Source organism: Cornus florida, unplaced genomic scaffold (genome assembly GCF_030987335.1).
Source record: "Cornus florida cultivar Cherokee Brave unplaced genomic scaffold, ASM3098733v1 CherokeeBrave_3.0.0_Hap2_Chr08, whole genome shotgun sequence".
NCBI lineage: Eukaryota > Viridiplantae > Streptophyta > Magnoliopsida > Cornales > Cornaceae > Cornus > Cornus florida.
The window spans coordinates 47,028,735-47,047,594 of record NW_026775578.1 but is presented as its reverse complement, the minus strand read 5'-3'; the positions used below and the strand labels follow the sequence as shown (position 1 = coordinate 47,047,594).

The 18,860-nt window shown below is 33.2% G+C and overlaps 1 protein-coding gene across 2 annotated transcripts; it reads right to left on the bottom strand.

Annotated features, from left to right (window-relative positions):
* Positions 1–8,743: 8,743 nt before the first annotated feature.
* LOC132271610 (E3 ubiquitin-protein ligase SINAT5-like) lies at positions 8,744–17,228 on the bottom strand. Of its 2 annotated transcripts, XM_059773052.1 has the most exons (4): positions 16,625–17,228; positions 10,773–11,159; positions 9,597–9,964; positions 8,744–9,011 (listed from the first exon to the last, which is right to left on the bottom strand). In XM_059773052.1, exons 1-3 carry the CDS (start codon positions 16,838–16,840, stop codon positions 9,602–9,604), a joined length of 966 nt encoding a protein of 321 aa, XP_059629035.1. In that variant the 5' UTR covers positions 16,841–17,228; the 3' UTR covers positions 8,744–9,011; positions 9,597–9,601. The 2 variants fall into 2 exon arrangements, with proteins under 2 accessions (XP_059629035.1, XP_059629033.1); XM_059773050.1 differs by lacking the exon at positions 8,744–9,011 and having other exon boundaries at positions 9,312–9,964; positions 16,625–17,224.
* Positions 17,229–18,860: the final 1,632 nt, after the last annotated feature.

The following is an 18,860-nucleotide window of genomic DNA, read 5'->3' as shown; positions in this document are numbered from 1 at the left end:
AAAGAAAAATATAGGTTGGATTGGTCTGCACGATTTTAAGGAAGAAAACGATTTTGTACCTGAAAAAGTAAGATATGAAGCTAAGAACTTAAAAACAAAACATAAAAGTAAAAAAAAATATCTTTAAAATGGAATGACATGTCTGAAAACTCAGTTAGTGCAAATTCTTTTTAAAAGAAGAAATTATTAGATAATACTGAACCCCGCGGTTCAGGCATGTCCTATCGAGCACAACAACTTAGTAGACTTGGTAACCTCCCATCAACTTGTCTTGAAAAAGGTTACTAACACACATGGATTTTTTTTATTTATTATTTTTTATCAGCTAAATCAAAATGAACCTGTCGCATAGTGTTTATCCATTATTAAATGTGGATTCTTTGGAAAAGAAAATGCGACTTAGTGCGGATTCTTTTCAAAAGAAGAAATTATTAGAGAATACTGTATCATGCAATTTAGGCATGTCTTATCAAGCACGACGATTTAGTAGGCTTGGTAACCACCCGTCAACTTGTCTTAAAAAAGGTAACTAAAATGCATGAATTTTATTTATTTATTTTTTTTTTTCAAATAAACCAAAATCAACAACCTGTCACATAGTGTTTATCCATTATTGAATGGGAGAATTTATATATATATATATTTTCCAATATAGATGGGAGATGGGTCTACTATGAAACCTACACCTGAAACAGGGTGGGCCTGTGACAGAAATATATAGCATACACTTATGAATTAGGTACATGCAGATAATGTGGGGGCAATTTAGAGAATTCCACATAATTTCACGAATGGAGACACCGTTGAATATTGGTGCGACCATTCAATGGAGTCTCTTTTGATGGCTCTTGAGTAATGAAATTTTTTTTACTTGAGAAAATGAAGCAAGAAATAAACCATATTTGCAGATTAATTTTCTTTCATTACTATGCCCTTGTTAGTTTAAATGAATATTCTATTCCTCACACATATTCTTTGAATAAATATTATTATGTGTCAACTGGTTAATACATATATAGATATATATTAAAAGCAACCCTAATTTTTGTCTTTAGGTCAGTTCTATCAATCTGACTTCACTAGAAGGAATGCACAACTTGACAATAAGATGAGTCGTGGCACATCAGTAGGGATGGCAACCTCCGGTTTGGGGTTGGGAATGCCATTCCCCCTCTCCCTTCCCCAGTCCAAAATCGTTTATTAAATGGGGTGGGGCAAGGACAAGGCAAGGTGGGGATGGAAATGAGTTTTGTAAAGTACTTTTGTAATTATATTACGGACCTAACTAAAATAAATAATAAAATTAATTTTTCATTATGATAATAATTTTTTTTCTCTTATACCGATAAAAATAAGATTCACTTTCTCAATTAGAATTTTAGACTTAGGAATATCAAAATAATACATAGAAATTCTTTAATAAAAAAAATACAAAAGGATATTTACCGATTGAAATAAAATAAACTAAGATTCGTTTAATATATACTTTATATTATTGAATATAAAACAAAGTGTAAGTACAAAATTGTAATTTTTTTTTTTTATATAAATAGGGCGGGGTCGGGGGTCGGAGAGAGATGACCTTTCCTCGTAATTATGCGGGTCTTTAATCCTAACCTCCATTACTGTCCCAAAACCATTTTACCATCTCTATAATCATTATAAACAGGACGGATACTCGACTAGGCGAGGACCTTTGCCATCCCTACACGTAAGAGCGATGATACAAAGTTTAAAAATGTTAAAATTAAACCAAAGCAGACGCAATGGTGTTCTATTATGAATTATGTGTTTTGAATTTAAAAAGAATATAAGCCAAAAATAAATTGCCGCAATTCAATCACACGTCTTCTTGTGAACATGTCCAAGATACCAAATTGAATGAATATGGAAGTGGCAAACTTTCTGTGATGACATTACACATTTTTCCTAAATACAGATTTCTTTCATTGGACTAAAAACATAAAAATGCTGACTAAAATCAGGGACGTCAATTTTCAATCAAGTTTTCAATAAATTCAATATTAGTGTTCAATGGTTTGATTAAGGTTTTGAATTTTTTAATTGAAATGGTGGGCCACACACGACTGGCAGGAAATTATTAGATCAGTTCACGTTAGCCAATATCATTCATCATTGATTTTTTTATAAATATATTCAGAATTTCCATTTCGATGTTAGGTTAAAGGTTTTAGTAATTTAATTTTTTAATTTGAATGAATTAATATCTTTGCTAGAAAAAAATATAAATAAATAAAATGGTGGGCCACACGAAGGCTATAAAGTTATTAGATCGTTCTCGCTGTTTATATCCCATCATTCTTTTTTATTTATTTTTATAAATATATTCAGAATCTTTATTTATTTTTATTTTATGTTGGAGATTCTAATAATCTAATTTTTTGATCAAATGAATTTATACCATGGTGTGCGACACACGAAGAGCTTGAAGAAGAGCGTGAAGCGAGCTTGAAGAAGAGCGTGAAGCGATTAGATAGTTCACGTTTTCATAGTTTATATCATTCATCATTTTTTTTTTTACTTCATACTCTTCATTCATATATATATATATATATATATATATATATATATATGTTTTTTTTTTAATGACGTGGAACTCTCGCAACTACCTGTTCTTTAAACTTGTAACTATAACGTAAACTCTCAATTACCCACTCTGGCCCCACAATATAAATGATAAATCAGAATCTTGTAGCGCTGGAAGAGAATCGAATCCACACCCAAATACTTAGATTTGTTGGTCTAGCACTTAGAGATCCCCTGTCCCACCAACTTTGCTCGAGCCCCTGGGGCCTCTTCATTCCACGTTATGTTGGAGTTTCAAGTAATTTGATATTTTTGATAGAAAGAACTTATATCTTTGCCGGGAAAATATATTAATGGCGGTCTCCACTTGCCAAATATAAATACATTTATGACCTGAAATCTTCATTAATTGTTTGTTTTAACATTACTACATTATGAATTTATGTAGCACATTTTAATCCTTAACAATATTATTAATTAATTAATAATTATTATGATTATTTTTTCTTTTCCAATTTAAACGTAACTAGAAAATGCTAAATTAAAATATAATTACAAAAAGCTTTAAGTAAATTATATAAATTAGGGTTCTTATTTATGAGAAAGAGATCACTCATTGCCAAAAAAAAAAAAAAAAAATTGTAACTTTTAGTTTTAATTATTTAAAAATTTAATAGAAAGTGTCTCCCAAACGAAGATATATAGGCCGCATAATTGAATTCAAATTATTGTATTATTTTAGGGTTTAGATTTTATAATAATAAATTTTATTTTCTCTGTTCTAAAGTTAAGAAGTTAAAGATTCAAGTCTTATTAGGGATAAAAAATAAGCGGCTGAGTTATTTGTTAAAGTTGAAATAATAATAATAAATTATTTATGAAAAAATAGATAAAGAAAAATATAAGTTGGGTCTACACGATTTTAAGGAAAAAACAATTTTATGAATTTTGACAAAAAATTTGGATGTAAACGTTTGATTATCAGAGTGCACACACACAAGTCAAAATGCAACAAGTTATATCTACAACAATCGTGCAACAATTTTAAAAAAATTATACAATACATTTATATTAAAGACACATGGAACATTGGGTAAAGTACAATAATACCTCTTAATGTTTGCTATAAGGACAAATATATACAAATTAATTGTTTTTCGGACAATGGCATCCTTTGAAGTTTGAAAAAATTGACAAAGACACTCTTGTAACAACTTGCCATATATGACACATGGAAAATTGACCATCTTGTCCTTTGACCATTTAGTAGACCTTTTTAACTTTTCAACTTATTGAATTGGACCAATCTACCCATCATTAACATTTGATACAAAAAAGTGGAAGATAATTATAGATAATTCATTTGAAATCGAAACAGAGCAAATGAAAATGTTTTGGAAAATAGACCAATGGAAGTATAAAAATGAATATTTTGGCGATGATTTGATGTCCAGAAGGCTGTCAAATAAATAAATTAAAAACCTGATTTCAAATAGTGGAAAATTCCAGATAGCAGTTCTTGTCAAATTTTTATAAAAATATCTATTTGGCCAAAAATTGTGAAATTTTTTAGAGAGTAACTAGACATGCAGACGAACCTTTGGTAAAATTTTTATACCAATCGGATATTACAATTCCTTGAGAAAATAATGAATTTCAGCATAATAAAATGGCATCATTTTGTGGCTCATATTTACTCAAAGGTAATTTTGACATTTCAACATGTATGATATTTTAGAATAAAACTGATTTTATTATTAAGGGGCAATTTTGTCTTTTTGAATCATTTAAAGCCTTATTTGAAAGATAATTCTAACAGGGGGTGTCATTGTCTGAAAAATAGTCAACTTATATATGTCTGTCCTTAATTATGACAAACTTTAAGGCTGTCTTTGTACTTTACCCTAGAGCATATTACATTGTGACGTAACATTATAATACTGTTAAATTTACAATAACTAATAGTTATTGCAAGGACTTTCTTATGCTAAACTAACCCTAAAGAGAGTGAAGAGCAAAAAAGTAGATGAAACTAGATTTAAGTGATACATTAACGTAAAAATTTTGGGATAGAAAGAGTATTATTTTAATTATTGTCAGATCCATAATGATGAATAGAGCTTACAAGTGTTCAAAATAGAATGAACAATAGGCAAAACAAGTAAATATTAGACATTGTATATGAAGTGAAAACTAAAGATATGAAGCCAACAACTAAAAAACAAATAAAAGTAAAAAGAAACTTGAAAACGGAATGACATGTCTGAAAATTCAAGTTAGTGTGGGCTCTTTTTAAAAGATTAAATTATTAGATAGTACTGGACCACGCGATTCAAACATATCCTATCAAACACGATGACTTAATTGACATAATAACCTCCCCCATCAACTTCTATCGTAAAAGGTTGTTAACACACATGAAATTTTATTTTAATTCTCTCTTAAATAGCACGTACCAAAATGAACAGTGTGTATGTCACAGAGTGTTTATCCATTGGAGATATAATTGAGAAATATATATATAGATGGGAAATGGGTCTACTATGAAACATACACCTCAAACAGGGTGGGCCTGTGACAGAAATACATAGCAGATAATGTGGGGGCAAATTAGAGAATTCTACATAATTTCATGAATGGAGACACTGTTGAATACTGGTGTGACCATTCATGTATCAAATGGAGCCTCTTTTGATGGCCTTGAGTTCACATTGCATCTTTTTAAGTTGGTGAAAATGACATTCAACTTGTGACAAAAATGAAATTTTATTTACTTGAGAAAATGAAGCAAGAAATAAACCATATTTTCAGATTAATTTTCTTTCATTACTATGCCCTTTTTAGTTTAAATGAATATTCTAATCCTCACACATTTTCTTCGAATAAATATTATCAAGTGTAAGCCTGAAAATGCAAAAATAAAAGTAAAAAATAAAAATGGGTCCCATAATAAAATAATGGAATTTCAAGCATACTTTCATGTTTAGATTATATTAAAATACGTGACAGTCTAATACTCCTTCCGTCTCACAAAAAATATCATATTTGGAGAACCGTGACTCACGTAGCCGACGAGGTAAGATATTTTGTCATCCTACACATGAAAATGATGATACGAAGTTCAAAGATGCTGAAATTGAACTGAAACAGACACATCAAAGTGTCCTATTACGAATTATGTGTTCTGAATTTAAAAATACTACAAGACAAATACATTTCCACAAATCAATTGCATTTCTTCTTGTGAACATGTCCAAGAAACCAAATTGAATGAATATGAAAGTGGCAAACTTTCTGTGAATGACGACATTGCACATTTTTCCTAAATACAGATTTCTTTCATTAGACTCTAAACATGAAAATGCTGACTAAAATAAGGGACGCCAATTTTCAATCAAGTTGTCAATAGGTTCATTAGTGTTCAATGGTTTGATTAAGGTTTCGGTTTTTTAATTAAAATGGTGGGCGACACTCGATGGGCGCAAAGTTATTAGATCAGTTCACTTTTTTTAATAAATATATTCAGAATCTCTATTTCGATGTGATGTTGGAGGTTCTAATAATTTGATTCTTTGATTGAATGAATTTATATCTTTGCCCGAAAAATATATAAGTAAATAAAATGATGGGCCACACACGAAGAGCGTGAAGCTATTAGACAAGTTCACGTTTTTGTAGTTTATATCAGTCTATCATCTTTTTTATTTTTATTTTTTTGATAAATATATTCATAATGTTCATTATAATGTTATGTTGGAGGTTCTCGTAATTTGATTTTTTGATCGAATGAATTTATATCTTTGTCCGAAAAATATATAACTAAATAAAATGGTGGGCTACACGTGACCGAAATAAAACTATTGAGATCCATTCCGATTTTCTTTCACCGTTTATATCATTCATAATTTCTTTATGATAAATATATTGAGAATCTTCATTCCGATGTTATGTTGGAGGTTTTAGTAATTTGATTTTTTGATCGAATTAATTTATATCTTTGATCAAAAAATATATAAATAAATAAAATGATGGGCCATATATGAACGGAATGAAGCTATTAGATAAGTTCACGTTTTCTTTCCCATTTATATCATTCATATATATATATATTGATAAATATACTGAGAATCTCCATTTGGATGTCATGTTTGATTGAATGAATTTATATCTTTGACCGGAAAATATATATATATATATATATAAAATGATGGGCTCCACTTGCCAAGTATAAAAACATTTATGACCTGATATCTTCATTAATTATTTGTTTTAGCATTACTACATTATGTAGTACATTTTAATACATAACAATATTATTAATAATTATTATGATTATTTTTTCTTTAAAAAAAAAAAAGAAAAAAAAAAGGAGAAAGTTTAAATTTAATTTAGAACTGATGAAGTTGAAGTTCATTGTATTTCAAATGGGTTAGAATCTGATTTTAGCACCATAACCTATATATATCAAATAGGTTAAGTCCAACTTAATTGTTTATATGTTATTATAAGCATTGATGGATGACCTAAATTTTACAAGTTTGAAAGCTAAATGACATACTAGTATTGTTAATGGAACTTGTTTAATCGATGTTGACTTTTCAAACAAAATCGATGTTGATTGATTGTGCATGATCTATAAGAATTAGGATTAGGACCTTTGACTTTTCAACGGAACTTGTATAATCGATGTTGATTGATTGTGCATGATCATCATTCACAAAAGAGAAAAAAAAAAAAAAAAAAAAAAAGGAGGTTAAAGAAAAATGATATGAAAAAAAAAAGGTGGTTAAAGATTAAAAATGACAAATCTTGAAGTATGATTTGGTGACCCCACCCAAATAATTTACTTATTTTTTAAAATTATAAAAAAGAAAAAAGAAAAAAAAGATCAACAGATATTTCGCATGAGTTTCACATGACCTCTCTCATCCAGATCCATCACAAGCTTTTCTTTTAAATTGGTTTAATTTTTTATTTTGTAAGGTGTTTTATATGAGAAAATAAAAATGCTTCAATTACCCAAAAAAAAAAAAAAAAAAAAAATTTGCTTCACAACCCACTTTTTATCCCCAGCAGAAAACTCATACGCTCTGGTTTTGTTCACACGAGAAAATTTGAATTCACCAACATTTTGTACGAAAACTGGAATTCTCCTCGACGGTTACTACAATTGGTTGAAAAGGTATACTGCACTAATTATTGCATCACTTGCTGAATTAGTTTATAATGAATTTTTTGTATATTTTAAATGTCAAATAAATCTTATTTATGATGCCACTTTGACAACCAAATTTAAATTTAAAAAGATCCAATCAATTTATAATTTTTGTTCTTTATAACACACCTCTTAAAATTATAGTATGTTGTGTAGCTTTGATACTATTGCTCCTGCATTTGTGCATGTGAACCATTCACTTAGTCAACCATATATTATTTATTGGTGTCCCTTTCTTGTGGTATTTCTTAGTTTCATTTTTAAATTAATTATTATAAACTTACCTTCCAACTAGAGGAGAGAATAAACTTTCCCTGAAAGGGAAGTAGAGACTGATAATAATAATATAATAATCGGGTGAATGAAAGTTAGGCATTTCAAACAACTTTGGTGACCAACAATTAGTATCATATATAGTTTATAATATATAAATGTGTGCATACATACATACATATATATATATATAGAGAGAGAGAGAGAGTAGAACAACTTGGACATGGTGGTTTGCCTATTACCAGGACATGACCTGTTTTAGTGATTAACAGCCACCTTCCCTTGAAATTAAAGTTTGAACAATCATTTACTCTTTATGTCTCAAAATAGTTATTTACTTTTTCTTTTTTTTTTATGAAAATTTTCAAAATACATGTCCCTTTTCAAAAAATAGATGTACTATTTTCCATCACATTACCAAACTACCCCTTTCTATTTACTTGTTTAGCACTTTATAAGGTTAAAAATGAAACTTCACTCATTATTTAGTACACATCCATAAAAAGTTAGAATCCCAATGCATCCCACCTACTTTGGACAGAGTATTATCATTTTCTCACGCCCTCCTCTCTCTCTCTCTCTCTCTCTAAAATAAATAAATAAAAATATTTTGTCTCGTTGCCATTTTTGTATATATATTTATATATGTAACTATCAGAATGACCAGTGATTTTGTGTTTGTGTGTGTGTGTGTGTGTGTAGATATAATAAATAAATAAATTGAAGAAGTGGGCATAAATGATGACAGCAGCAAAACAGAGGAGCCCAATCCATATAACATGCAATTTGAACAGAAAAGGAGGGACATCTCAGAGAACCTACTTGAGTTTCAGTTTTATCAACCAGATATTGGGGCCTTATTCTATTCTCAAATTCTGGGCTTCGCAGTCAATCGTTTACAAAATTCGGGCAATACCCCTAGTTGGTAGAGCGCCCAACTCCCTGAACGAGTGTGCCGTGTTCAAGTCCCCCTTCCCTAATTTACCAGGAAAAAAATGTCAATCATTTACAAGAGTCAAACCATCTAAATTTTTTTTTTTGGTACTATTTGGAATTCTTTTTTCTGTTAAAGCTCAAAATCATATCATATTTTTCCGAGGGAACCCTAAAATTAACTGCCATTATTACAAGAAAAAGAAATCAATCTAGTTTGAAGTTTCACACACTTTTACCCCTGTAATGTTCTCCCTGTCAATGGCTATTGTTCTCCTGACCATTTTATTAGTTGTTAAAATTTGTTCATCAAATATAAGAATCACCAACATCCACCAACGAATAGCCGAAAATAAAAAGTCTGAGCAATTCAAAAAGGCCTACATAAGTATATAAACATATTGCTTTCCAGTTTCCAGCATCAGGATATACAGAAGGTAAAGAGAGGGAGGAGGGAAAGCTGCTTGTTAAACGATTTATAACGGCTAAAAAAAAAAAAAAACAAAAGCTCCAGCAGCAGTTTACATTTCAAGCATTCCAAATCAAACAACAAAGTTGACGCAGATACAACATGACACATACATAGAGAGTCAAAACAAGCAAATCATAAAAACATTTTCAAAATCACCTGGTTCAGCTACAGAGGTTCGGAATGCACACCCCAGCATCTGGGTTTTGTTGTTCCTTCCATATTCTCCCTGTAACTCTCAGTTTCAGCTCTTTCCGGTCTCCACCAGAGAAGAAAAGTGCCATGTTTCGTTGGATGATGAGACCATCATGGCTGTCCCTAACCTTCCTATGGCTATCCCTAATGCTTCTAGGCGTGCCCTCCCATGTTAGCTTTCTGCCATTTGCCCCAACCTCCAGGCTGTAGCTATAGTTACGAGCCTCTGTCTCATCACCCATGAAACGGAGGAATGCCATGTACACAGGAGCCATGCCAAGTTGGAAAGCTTCAAAGTGAAGGCAGAAATATTGACCAAAACAATGGAAAACCTGACAAGACAAGTAGGAATGTCAGCAAGACTTGGAATTCAGAGTACATGAAGATGTCTATGCACAAATCACCAGCAAAATCAACATGGTATGTGAGCAAAATTTGCTCAGTTATTCATCTCTTGTGCTGTTACAAATTCAAAGAGAAGTTATGTTCTGCACATGGAGGGCCAATGGTTCATTTAGGTGCATAAATAGGCTACTTAACGTTACCAGGAATATCATCAGATTACCATATACATCGTCCTAACGTCATAAGGTAATATGGAAACCACACAACTAAGGCATTCTTCGATTAAGAATCCCACAACATTAGAGTGAACGTAAGATGAAATAATCATTCAGAGAGGACACGGACTCAACGAAGATGATATCAAAATGTCAGTAAACGGATTTACCAATATTATAGAAAAAGCAATCTCATGCAAGCAATGAAGTACATACCATTTCAATAGCCAGCTATAACCAAGAAAATTCTTTTCCAACACCACGTGAAACAATATAAAACAATTTCATTTCCATGTGGTTTTGAAATGCTCCTATATAAGAATGGTCCACACACAAAATTGTCCACTGACTATATGGAACAACTGTATTAGTGATCCATTTATATGATGGGAGGGCAGGTTCAAAGGTATAGCCAACAAAAGATCTGGCTCAGTGATGCACAATCGGATATATGTCCTCATACTTAAAGGCAGATATAGTAATTTCGAAAACTGTTCTCTTCATGGAAATTTGAAAGTAAAACATTTATTTATTTTTTAATAAGTACAAATGTGAAACTTCAAGGCAATAATAGACTTACTGTTAACATCCATGTGGCATTTTCTACTTCACGGGGATTCGACTTTACATAGCGATGGTTAAATGTACAGCCTGCATGCATGTCCACTTTGTGGTCATCTCTGAGATGGGCAACCAGAAATGGAATATCCCCAGTAACCGAGCACTCTGATCCGGCATATGGGCAATTATACGGTCTGAAGTTGCACACTGCCTCATGCTTGAGTTTGCTGTAATATGGAAATATCTCCGGGCACCCCAATGAATAAAACTTGCAGGGTAGTTCAAGTGACTCCGCCACCTTTTCCAGTGCTAGGCACCTAATATCTCCAAGCTCCTGCCTACAAGTGGGACATCGGTTGTGTACCCTTGTTTTACAGGTGGAACAAAGTGTGTGTCCATTGTGACACTGCCAATAAGCAAATTTGTTACAAATAAGCATTTTGTTTTATGACGTACAAGCACTGATATGAACTTTAAAAAGGTAAACCGAGGAAGAAAAAATAATGCCTCATTCGCATCCAATTTTGGTCAATACTTGGCCAGTAAAGTCAGCGGTCTCAAATATAGAATATCAACATCCCAGAGGGGACTCCTAATTTTTTGCCAGAAGATCAACAATAATCAAAAAAAAATAATAATAATAATAAAAAAAAATAGTGGGAACAAAGAAAAAGAAACAATGAGAAGATGCCTCAAGGCATTGTAAAGCAACAAGGTCCAAGATTAAGTCACATAAATATCTTGAGCAACTAAGATGATATCTCATATTGCATAGATTCTCAGATAATATGTTACCCTTTTAGTGAGATCATGGACTTTGGTAAGCCAATGAGAAAACTTTTTGCAAGGATATCTCTGTAAAATTTTTATTTGAATGACAATGTTCTTTCCATGGCAGAAGATTGTCAAGGTTCGAAATAATGATAATAATTGCAGCAAAACAACCCATCGTAACATCCAACAAACGAAGCTCAAGAAAAGTGCAAGATGTAAACATAAAAACAAAGGAAAAACAAGTAGAAAGATTTTTTTTTTTTTTTGATAAAGTAAGGTTTCATTAAAAGACGCTCAAAGGGGAGTGCAGCCCAAAAACAAAAGCAAGACCAAGTGGGTCTTCTATACAATCAAAGTATCCACACAAGATCCTATATCCTCCACTTATTTACAATTCCATCCCTGTACCCAAAAAAATAAATAAATAAATAAATAAAGTAAAAAGAATAGAGAACTTAAGCACCTATGTCAGAACCTCAACTCCATCAAATAGACCGGTTCAGCTCACGCCACAACCCCCACATTATCAAAGGGAGCGCTACCCTCCAAGCATCTCGAACTTGCCTCCTTACTACTGCACACCCTCTCCAAGCCTCAAGCATGCTGTGGAGGGACTCCAGCATAAGCCAATGAACGCCAAAAAGAGTAAAAACCATGGCCCAACTGTCTCAAGCTACCGGGCAATAAAAGAAAAGATGATTGTCAGACTCTTCATCTCTCTTGCACACACAACTCCAGTTGACGATAATCGTACGCCTCCTCCTCAGATTATCAATAGCCAAAATCCTCCCTAAAGCCACTGTCCAACCAAAAAAGGCCTCCTTGAGTGGAGCCTGGGTGCGCCACAGAGGACCCTCAGACAACCATCATGCTCCTACAGAAAGACTGCACCTCAAAAACCCAGTGGCTAGACTCCATCCAGCACCAAGCATCAAACCCAACTCCTCCCCCCTCCTGAGGATACAACAATGCCAGCAGCTTACTGATGTCACCCAACTCCCAATCCTGGAAGGATCTCACGAACCGACTGTCCCAAACCAACCTTCCACTGTCAAGGCAATATCATTCGGCCACCAACACCTACTTTCCACAGCTATCCAATACAGACGCAGGTAGGTGGATGCTAGCAGATGATCCCCACACCACACATCCTTCCAGGATCCGATCCCCCTTCCGCTCCTCACCCTAAATCGAATATGTTTGGACAAACAAGTAGAAAGATGCCACAAACCTTGGCACATAACTTTTCTTTATCGAGAACAGTACCAAAAAACAACATTTTGTCAGTTTGAACAATGATCACTAGTATTATCAGACATTAATCTTTCATTAACAATAATCTATTAGGTCTTTAAAACTGCACCCCCAAAAAGAGGAAAAAATTAAGGAAAAAAGAAAAGAAAAGAGAGAGAGAGAAGAGAAGAGAAGAGAAGAGGGCATCGACTTGGTTGACATATGTAAATCCAAAGTTGGGAAACCAAGTGGCCACAGTGTATAGCCACCACACGGCAACATGAGTTTAAGGTTCCCAGTCCTCCCTATTTCAAATTTTCCAGAGGGTAGCAACTCCATTCGTCCAATTACTTATGTGGACCAGACAAACCCACCGAGACGGGAAGTTAAGAGACAAGGGGGGAGTTAAGTGCCCTGATGCTGGATGCCTACCCCTTCCAGTGCTTGACATCACAAACCCTGTCATGATGCTACCTAGTGATTTCCAAATGTGTTGGACTCGCCACCTAAATTTAGGGGCTAATCAAGGTGGTGTCTACTCTAAATGTTCTAGAGTAGCTATAGCTGGAGCTGGACCAGAATGAAGGAAGAGAAGACTTCATGTTTATGACACAAGGCACTAGTAACACCTTGTTCAAACCTAATAATGAATTTTCTGTTGCCAACCTTTTTGGTTTAATCCTGCAGGTGTAATGATGCAGGCCTCATAGGCTGGCAACCCCAGCCACATTGTGATTAGTTCTGACCTCCTCAGCCGAGATGTCCTTAACATTACTGGGAGACCCAGAAGCAGCCATTCTTACATGCCAATCAAACTTGGACTGTCTAGGGCCTCGAAACTGGAATTTACATCCTTCATCTGACCAACAGTTCGCTTCCTCTCTTTCACTGGACTACTCTGCTCTAATCCAAATCTGATCCATCAGATCTCCCATCTCGCATATATCATCTCCCAAGCTAAAAACCTTACCATCAATGAACTCAAACTGGTAAATGCCATTCCGATCCAAGATATTCAGTGAGGAAAGATAATATCAACACCTTCCCCCTTTAATCTTCAACATACTTTCCTAAATAGATGGAAGCTGAAAAATCCACTTATATAAATCTCCCCAGAACCAGTGGATCTAGAACAGTCTCATCAACTATCACTTGATCCCAAGTCCTTCAAGGAAGTGCAAAATATAATGTGTTGAAGAGCACTTTAAAGGTTTTTACAACCCAGAAAAAAACATTATCAACTCTAGCAAAGATGGCATTAAAATGCAGTTGTGTGTTCAAAAGTTTCCTCCATATAGTTCAAAGCAGATATAACACATATGGAAGAAATTAGCAAATCCTTTAGCCTCCTATTTTGTTTAATGCTCACTAAGTAAATTCTAAGTTCCATCAACTCCTCTCCCTTGCAATCCCAAACCTCCCAAACGAAACAAATAAATAAGTAAATAGAGTAAAAAAGTATATTCCAACTTTAAAGTAAATATAGGAATTGTCAAAATGAAAAGTATATTCCATCTTTAAAGTAAGAGGAAAATTGTCAAATGAATGCCAAAAGGAGCAAACTCTGAAGCTATGATGTAGGAACTAGAAAAATCATTTAGCTATGACACTCCAATCAGCAAAGACATGTAAAAAAAAATGTACTATGAAAAAGGGAAGGAATATGACTGTATGACAACAAAGATCTTCAAGAACTTCCTTTAATCGAGTGAGAAATGGAGCAAGTGAAAATCAATCAAAAAAAATAATAATAATAATAAATAAAAAAAGAAGATAAAAGAAGTGGAGCAAACAAGCAAGCAACTAAGACAAGTTCAAGATTCACTACCACACTACACATATTTCCACAACCAGAAATGCCCCAATATTCAAATTCCTTATTAATCTGCAATCTTGATCCCACGATTAAAAAAGTAAAATGGTTTCTTTCTAGAATTCTAAATTTTAAGCTCTAAGGAATAACTTCATATTCCTTCTTTGCTTCCTCCAAAAGCAAATATTGTTCACTTCTCTTTGCTTTCTCCACAAGCAAATAGTATTCTGTTCCCCTAAATCGCACGATATGAATTTTCTTGCCTCAGTAAGCACCTTTTCACGCAGAGTGTGAAAGAGGCAGTTAAAGAAGATAATTCCTTCATTGTGAAGAGTGACTCCTTTAATGAGATTCAAAGTATAAAGCTAGATCTTCTCAAGAGTTGGTGATGTAAATACCTTATGCTCAGAAATATATACTTGATTAGGGATTAGCCATTGCCTGGAGCAGTGGTAAAACGCTTGGGTTGTCAAGAGTGAGAATCAGGTTCGAATCCTGAGAGCAGTCACTCTTTGCAAAAGATCTCAAAGGTTAGGTTTGTATCCAATATGTCCCTCCAAGCACCCTCAACTAATGGGAACCACACTGGACAATGAGTCGCAGTTTTTGGGATACAAGATCAGCTAACTCAAAGGCTGACTTTCTACCAAACAAGGTAGCCTCTACAATTGCTTATTAAAATTATAAACTCCATTGGTGCTCGTCTTTTTACTTGAGCTTTTGGTATCAATATCCAGACTTTGTACACAACAAGATCTTTTCCCAACTATGAGGCCCATTAGAGAAGCATGGACACAGATACAAGATATGGACACAATACGACACGGATACGCCAACACGTCCAATTCCAAAAGAGTAGGACACGGACACGTCTTGGACACGGCTAATATAAATACTAATTTTTATTTATATATCTATTGAATAAGACAATTACATAGCTTAATTAATTTATAATTTCTATACTAAAGTTACATAAGTTAGAAAATGAAACTTTTTGAATATAAAAAGAAAAAAGAAAAATTTATATCATATATGGTATTACTTTCTTATCTTGTTATTATAGTTATGTTTTTGTTCATTACATATTGTGACATGTGAACACTTTGATGTATGTTGATAATGTTGTTTATAGGATTGTCATGTGTTTATTTTATATAAGACGAAGAGTATGGGATGTGTTGATTGAATGTCCAAAATGTGTTGAACAAGTGTGCAATGCGTGCACATCTCCATTTAACACAAGGAAAGCGATGCTAACTCAAGCTAAAAACTGTCCTAGAGAGTTTGTAGTAACAAGTGTTCCTTCATAAAAAAATTCTCCAATCATAGCTATTAGAGGCTCAAGGTGCATTAAGGGGCCAAAAGCACTTTATTCAAGCTCAAAATAAAAAATTTAGTTTCATTAGCTACAGACCATCAGAAGAGTCCAGTGGTCATGGTCGAGGATCAATTTTTAAGAACCAGTAAGGCTGCCAGGTACATATAGGGAAAATATTGCATGCGTTCGGTGATGGGTTTATCTTATCTAACTGAGCCGGCCTACAAACAGAATTTCCAGCAACAAAACACAATTTCCTAACATTTCATTTTTTTCAGTTAAATTGGATTAATTGATGCATCTAATTATGGGCTTCAATTCTACAACCAGCTTTGAAAAAGGTTTCCAGTACCAGCCACTCTGAAGCATTAGTTCCAATATGACCGACACTTTTGATAAGTCAATAAGATCAACATTCCGCAAAGATTAACAAAGAGCTCCACTATAATATCAAACCAAACAAATAAAAAATAAAACCCTTCAATAAAATAAAAAAAAAACTAAATCAACCATCTTTGAACCCATGTCCCATTTCAGCTTTATCTTCACCAAAAGTCAACCAAAAACAAAATCCAACAGCAATTTCAGCAAAAACCCACCTCAAATTTCAACTCAACCCCACCCCCGAAACCATCAAATACAACATAAACATTTCCTAGTGCGTGTGTGTGTGGTGTCTGGAAAAGCAAAGGACAAAAAAAAAAAGAAAAGAAAAAAGAAATAGAAACCATACCTGATGGATTGGTGGGTACATAGAATTGGTACAGACAGGACATTCTAACAATTCGTGGACGCTTGTGGCAGGAGTAATTCCAGACAGGATACCAGTATTGTTGTGAGGTTTTGACGAGAACTGATGAGGATGATGATTGTGAGGGTGATGGGTGTGGATCTCTTCATCTTCCATACCATCCGAAGACGATATGCACTCAATGTTATCTAAATCCATTCTTTATACACAAATCCCAAACACCCACTTCGCCAAAACCAAATTCGAACTCCAATTAAACTGATGGGTTCCTCAATTTTCTAGCGTTTTCCTCTGTAACCCTTTATTTTCTTCCACTTTCTCTCGTTTCTTCCTTCACGGGGAGTCCACTGAAGAAAGAAGAACCTAGAGAATTTGAAAGAAAATCGAAGAGAAACAAAGAGAGAGAGAGATCGATGGATCGATTGTGAAGAATCACCAACCCTTTTTTCCTGAAAAAAGTGGTTCTTTTCTTCGTTCTCTCTGTCCTTCTCTCTCTCTCCTCCGAAGAGAGAGAAATAAGGATGACCGTCGAAATTTTAAAAATAGGAGGAGTTAGATTGATATCTAACGGTCAGCAATAAACCTCTTATTTTGTTTCATTTATACCTTTGTAGGAATGTTGTTTACAATTACAGCAAAATCTAATGCAGTGAAGTGATGTTTGTTAATGGTGCCACCGTTACTAATGGATATTACTTAAACAAATCAAATGTGAAAAGAAAAATCAATTTGGTGCTACAAGAATTAAAAAAAATAACCCTCGGCGGGCTAACAGTAATGATGGGGGCTTGTGCCGGGCACACACAAGGCCAATGCTCGAGTCCTCTACTAAGCCTTTTAGTTTCGTCGACTTATTCGGTGTATGGTAGGGGTTGCCCTACACCCCGAGGTTTGTAACCCACGGTAAGTCCCTAAGGAGCCCTGCATGGGGGAGTTCCTGATGCCAACTAAAAAAAAAAAAAAAAAGGTAAGAAATAATAATAATAATATATTATTTTAAAAATATATATATATATCATACATTTATTTGCTCGATCCAAATCTGACCCCACATTTTTCTTTCAAAGGGTGAAAATACACTCATTTGTGTTGTAACAAATTAATTTGATTTCAACTGGTAATTTTTGATAAATATGTAAAAAAAAAAAAAAAATGGAAAGAAAAATTCAATTTCAACTCATGTTTAAAATAATGGAAAAAAATTATGATCTCAAACTCATGTTGATACCAAAAACGGATTTATAATATTAAAACGGAAAATGAAATAGTAATGCTCAATTTTTAAAAAATTCTGCTCAGGGATTACTTGAAAAAATCATAGAAAATTTAATTTTTATCAAAATGAGACAAACTAAAATTATTTAGAAACTAGACTTAGAGTACAATGTGATTGAGCCACTCAGGATGCTGAAAAAATACCAATGAAAACAATTTTTTTTGAAAGGAAGAAGGCTCTCGCAGCTTGTGCTAAAATTGAACTAAGTGCTGAACTTAGGCCAACTTCTTAGTCTTTTGGGAAGCTGATAAAAATTTTATCGTCTTGGTCTTTAGAAACTAAACACATGAACTAACAAAACCGAAAAGTTTCATAATTTATGGATGTTGAGAAGTTTGTCAAATTCTTTTCTCAAATTCAGTTTCCAACATGTGACCACAAACCAAACAACAGATGCTCTAAAATTTTTATAAAATATCCACCAATCCAAAATTTATAAAATTATTTTTTAATTTTAATTTAATTGTTTTTTTTATAATAAAATATGTAAATCTCTCCTCGAGGACATGTTTGTCGTCAAATTCCTAAGCATATTCCATGACCTACCGTTTACCACGACTTAATTGATCCTGTCGTAATTCCTAATGGTTTTAAATTGCTTTTAATGATATACTAATAGACTAGTATAATGTCCCGAATACAAAAATAAAAATAAAAGAATGAGAATCTCTACTTACTTATATTTTACATTAATAATTAATCAAAATCACTCGGTTAGGCAATTATGTGCAACTCTTCGACTTGAAATTGTTCTTAAAGAAAATACAAAAAAATGGCTAACATAGACACACCATTTTTTTACATAAATAATGTCATGAATGTGTTGATATTTTATAAAAATTATATATATATATATATATATATATATATATATATATATATATTGAGTGAGTCAGATAAATCACATTAATATTGGTACGCTAGTCTTACAAAAATACACCA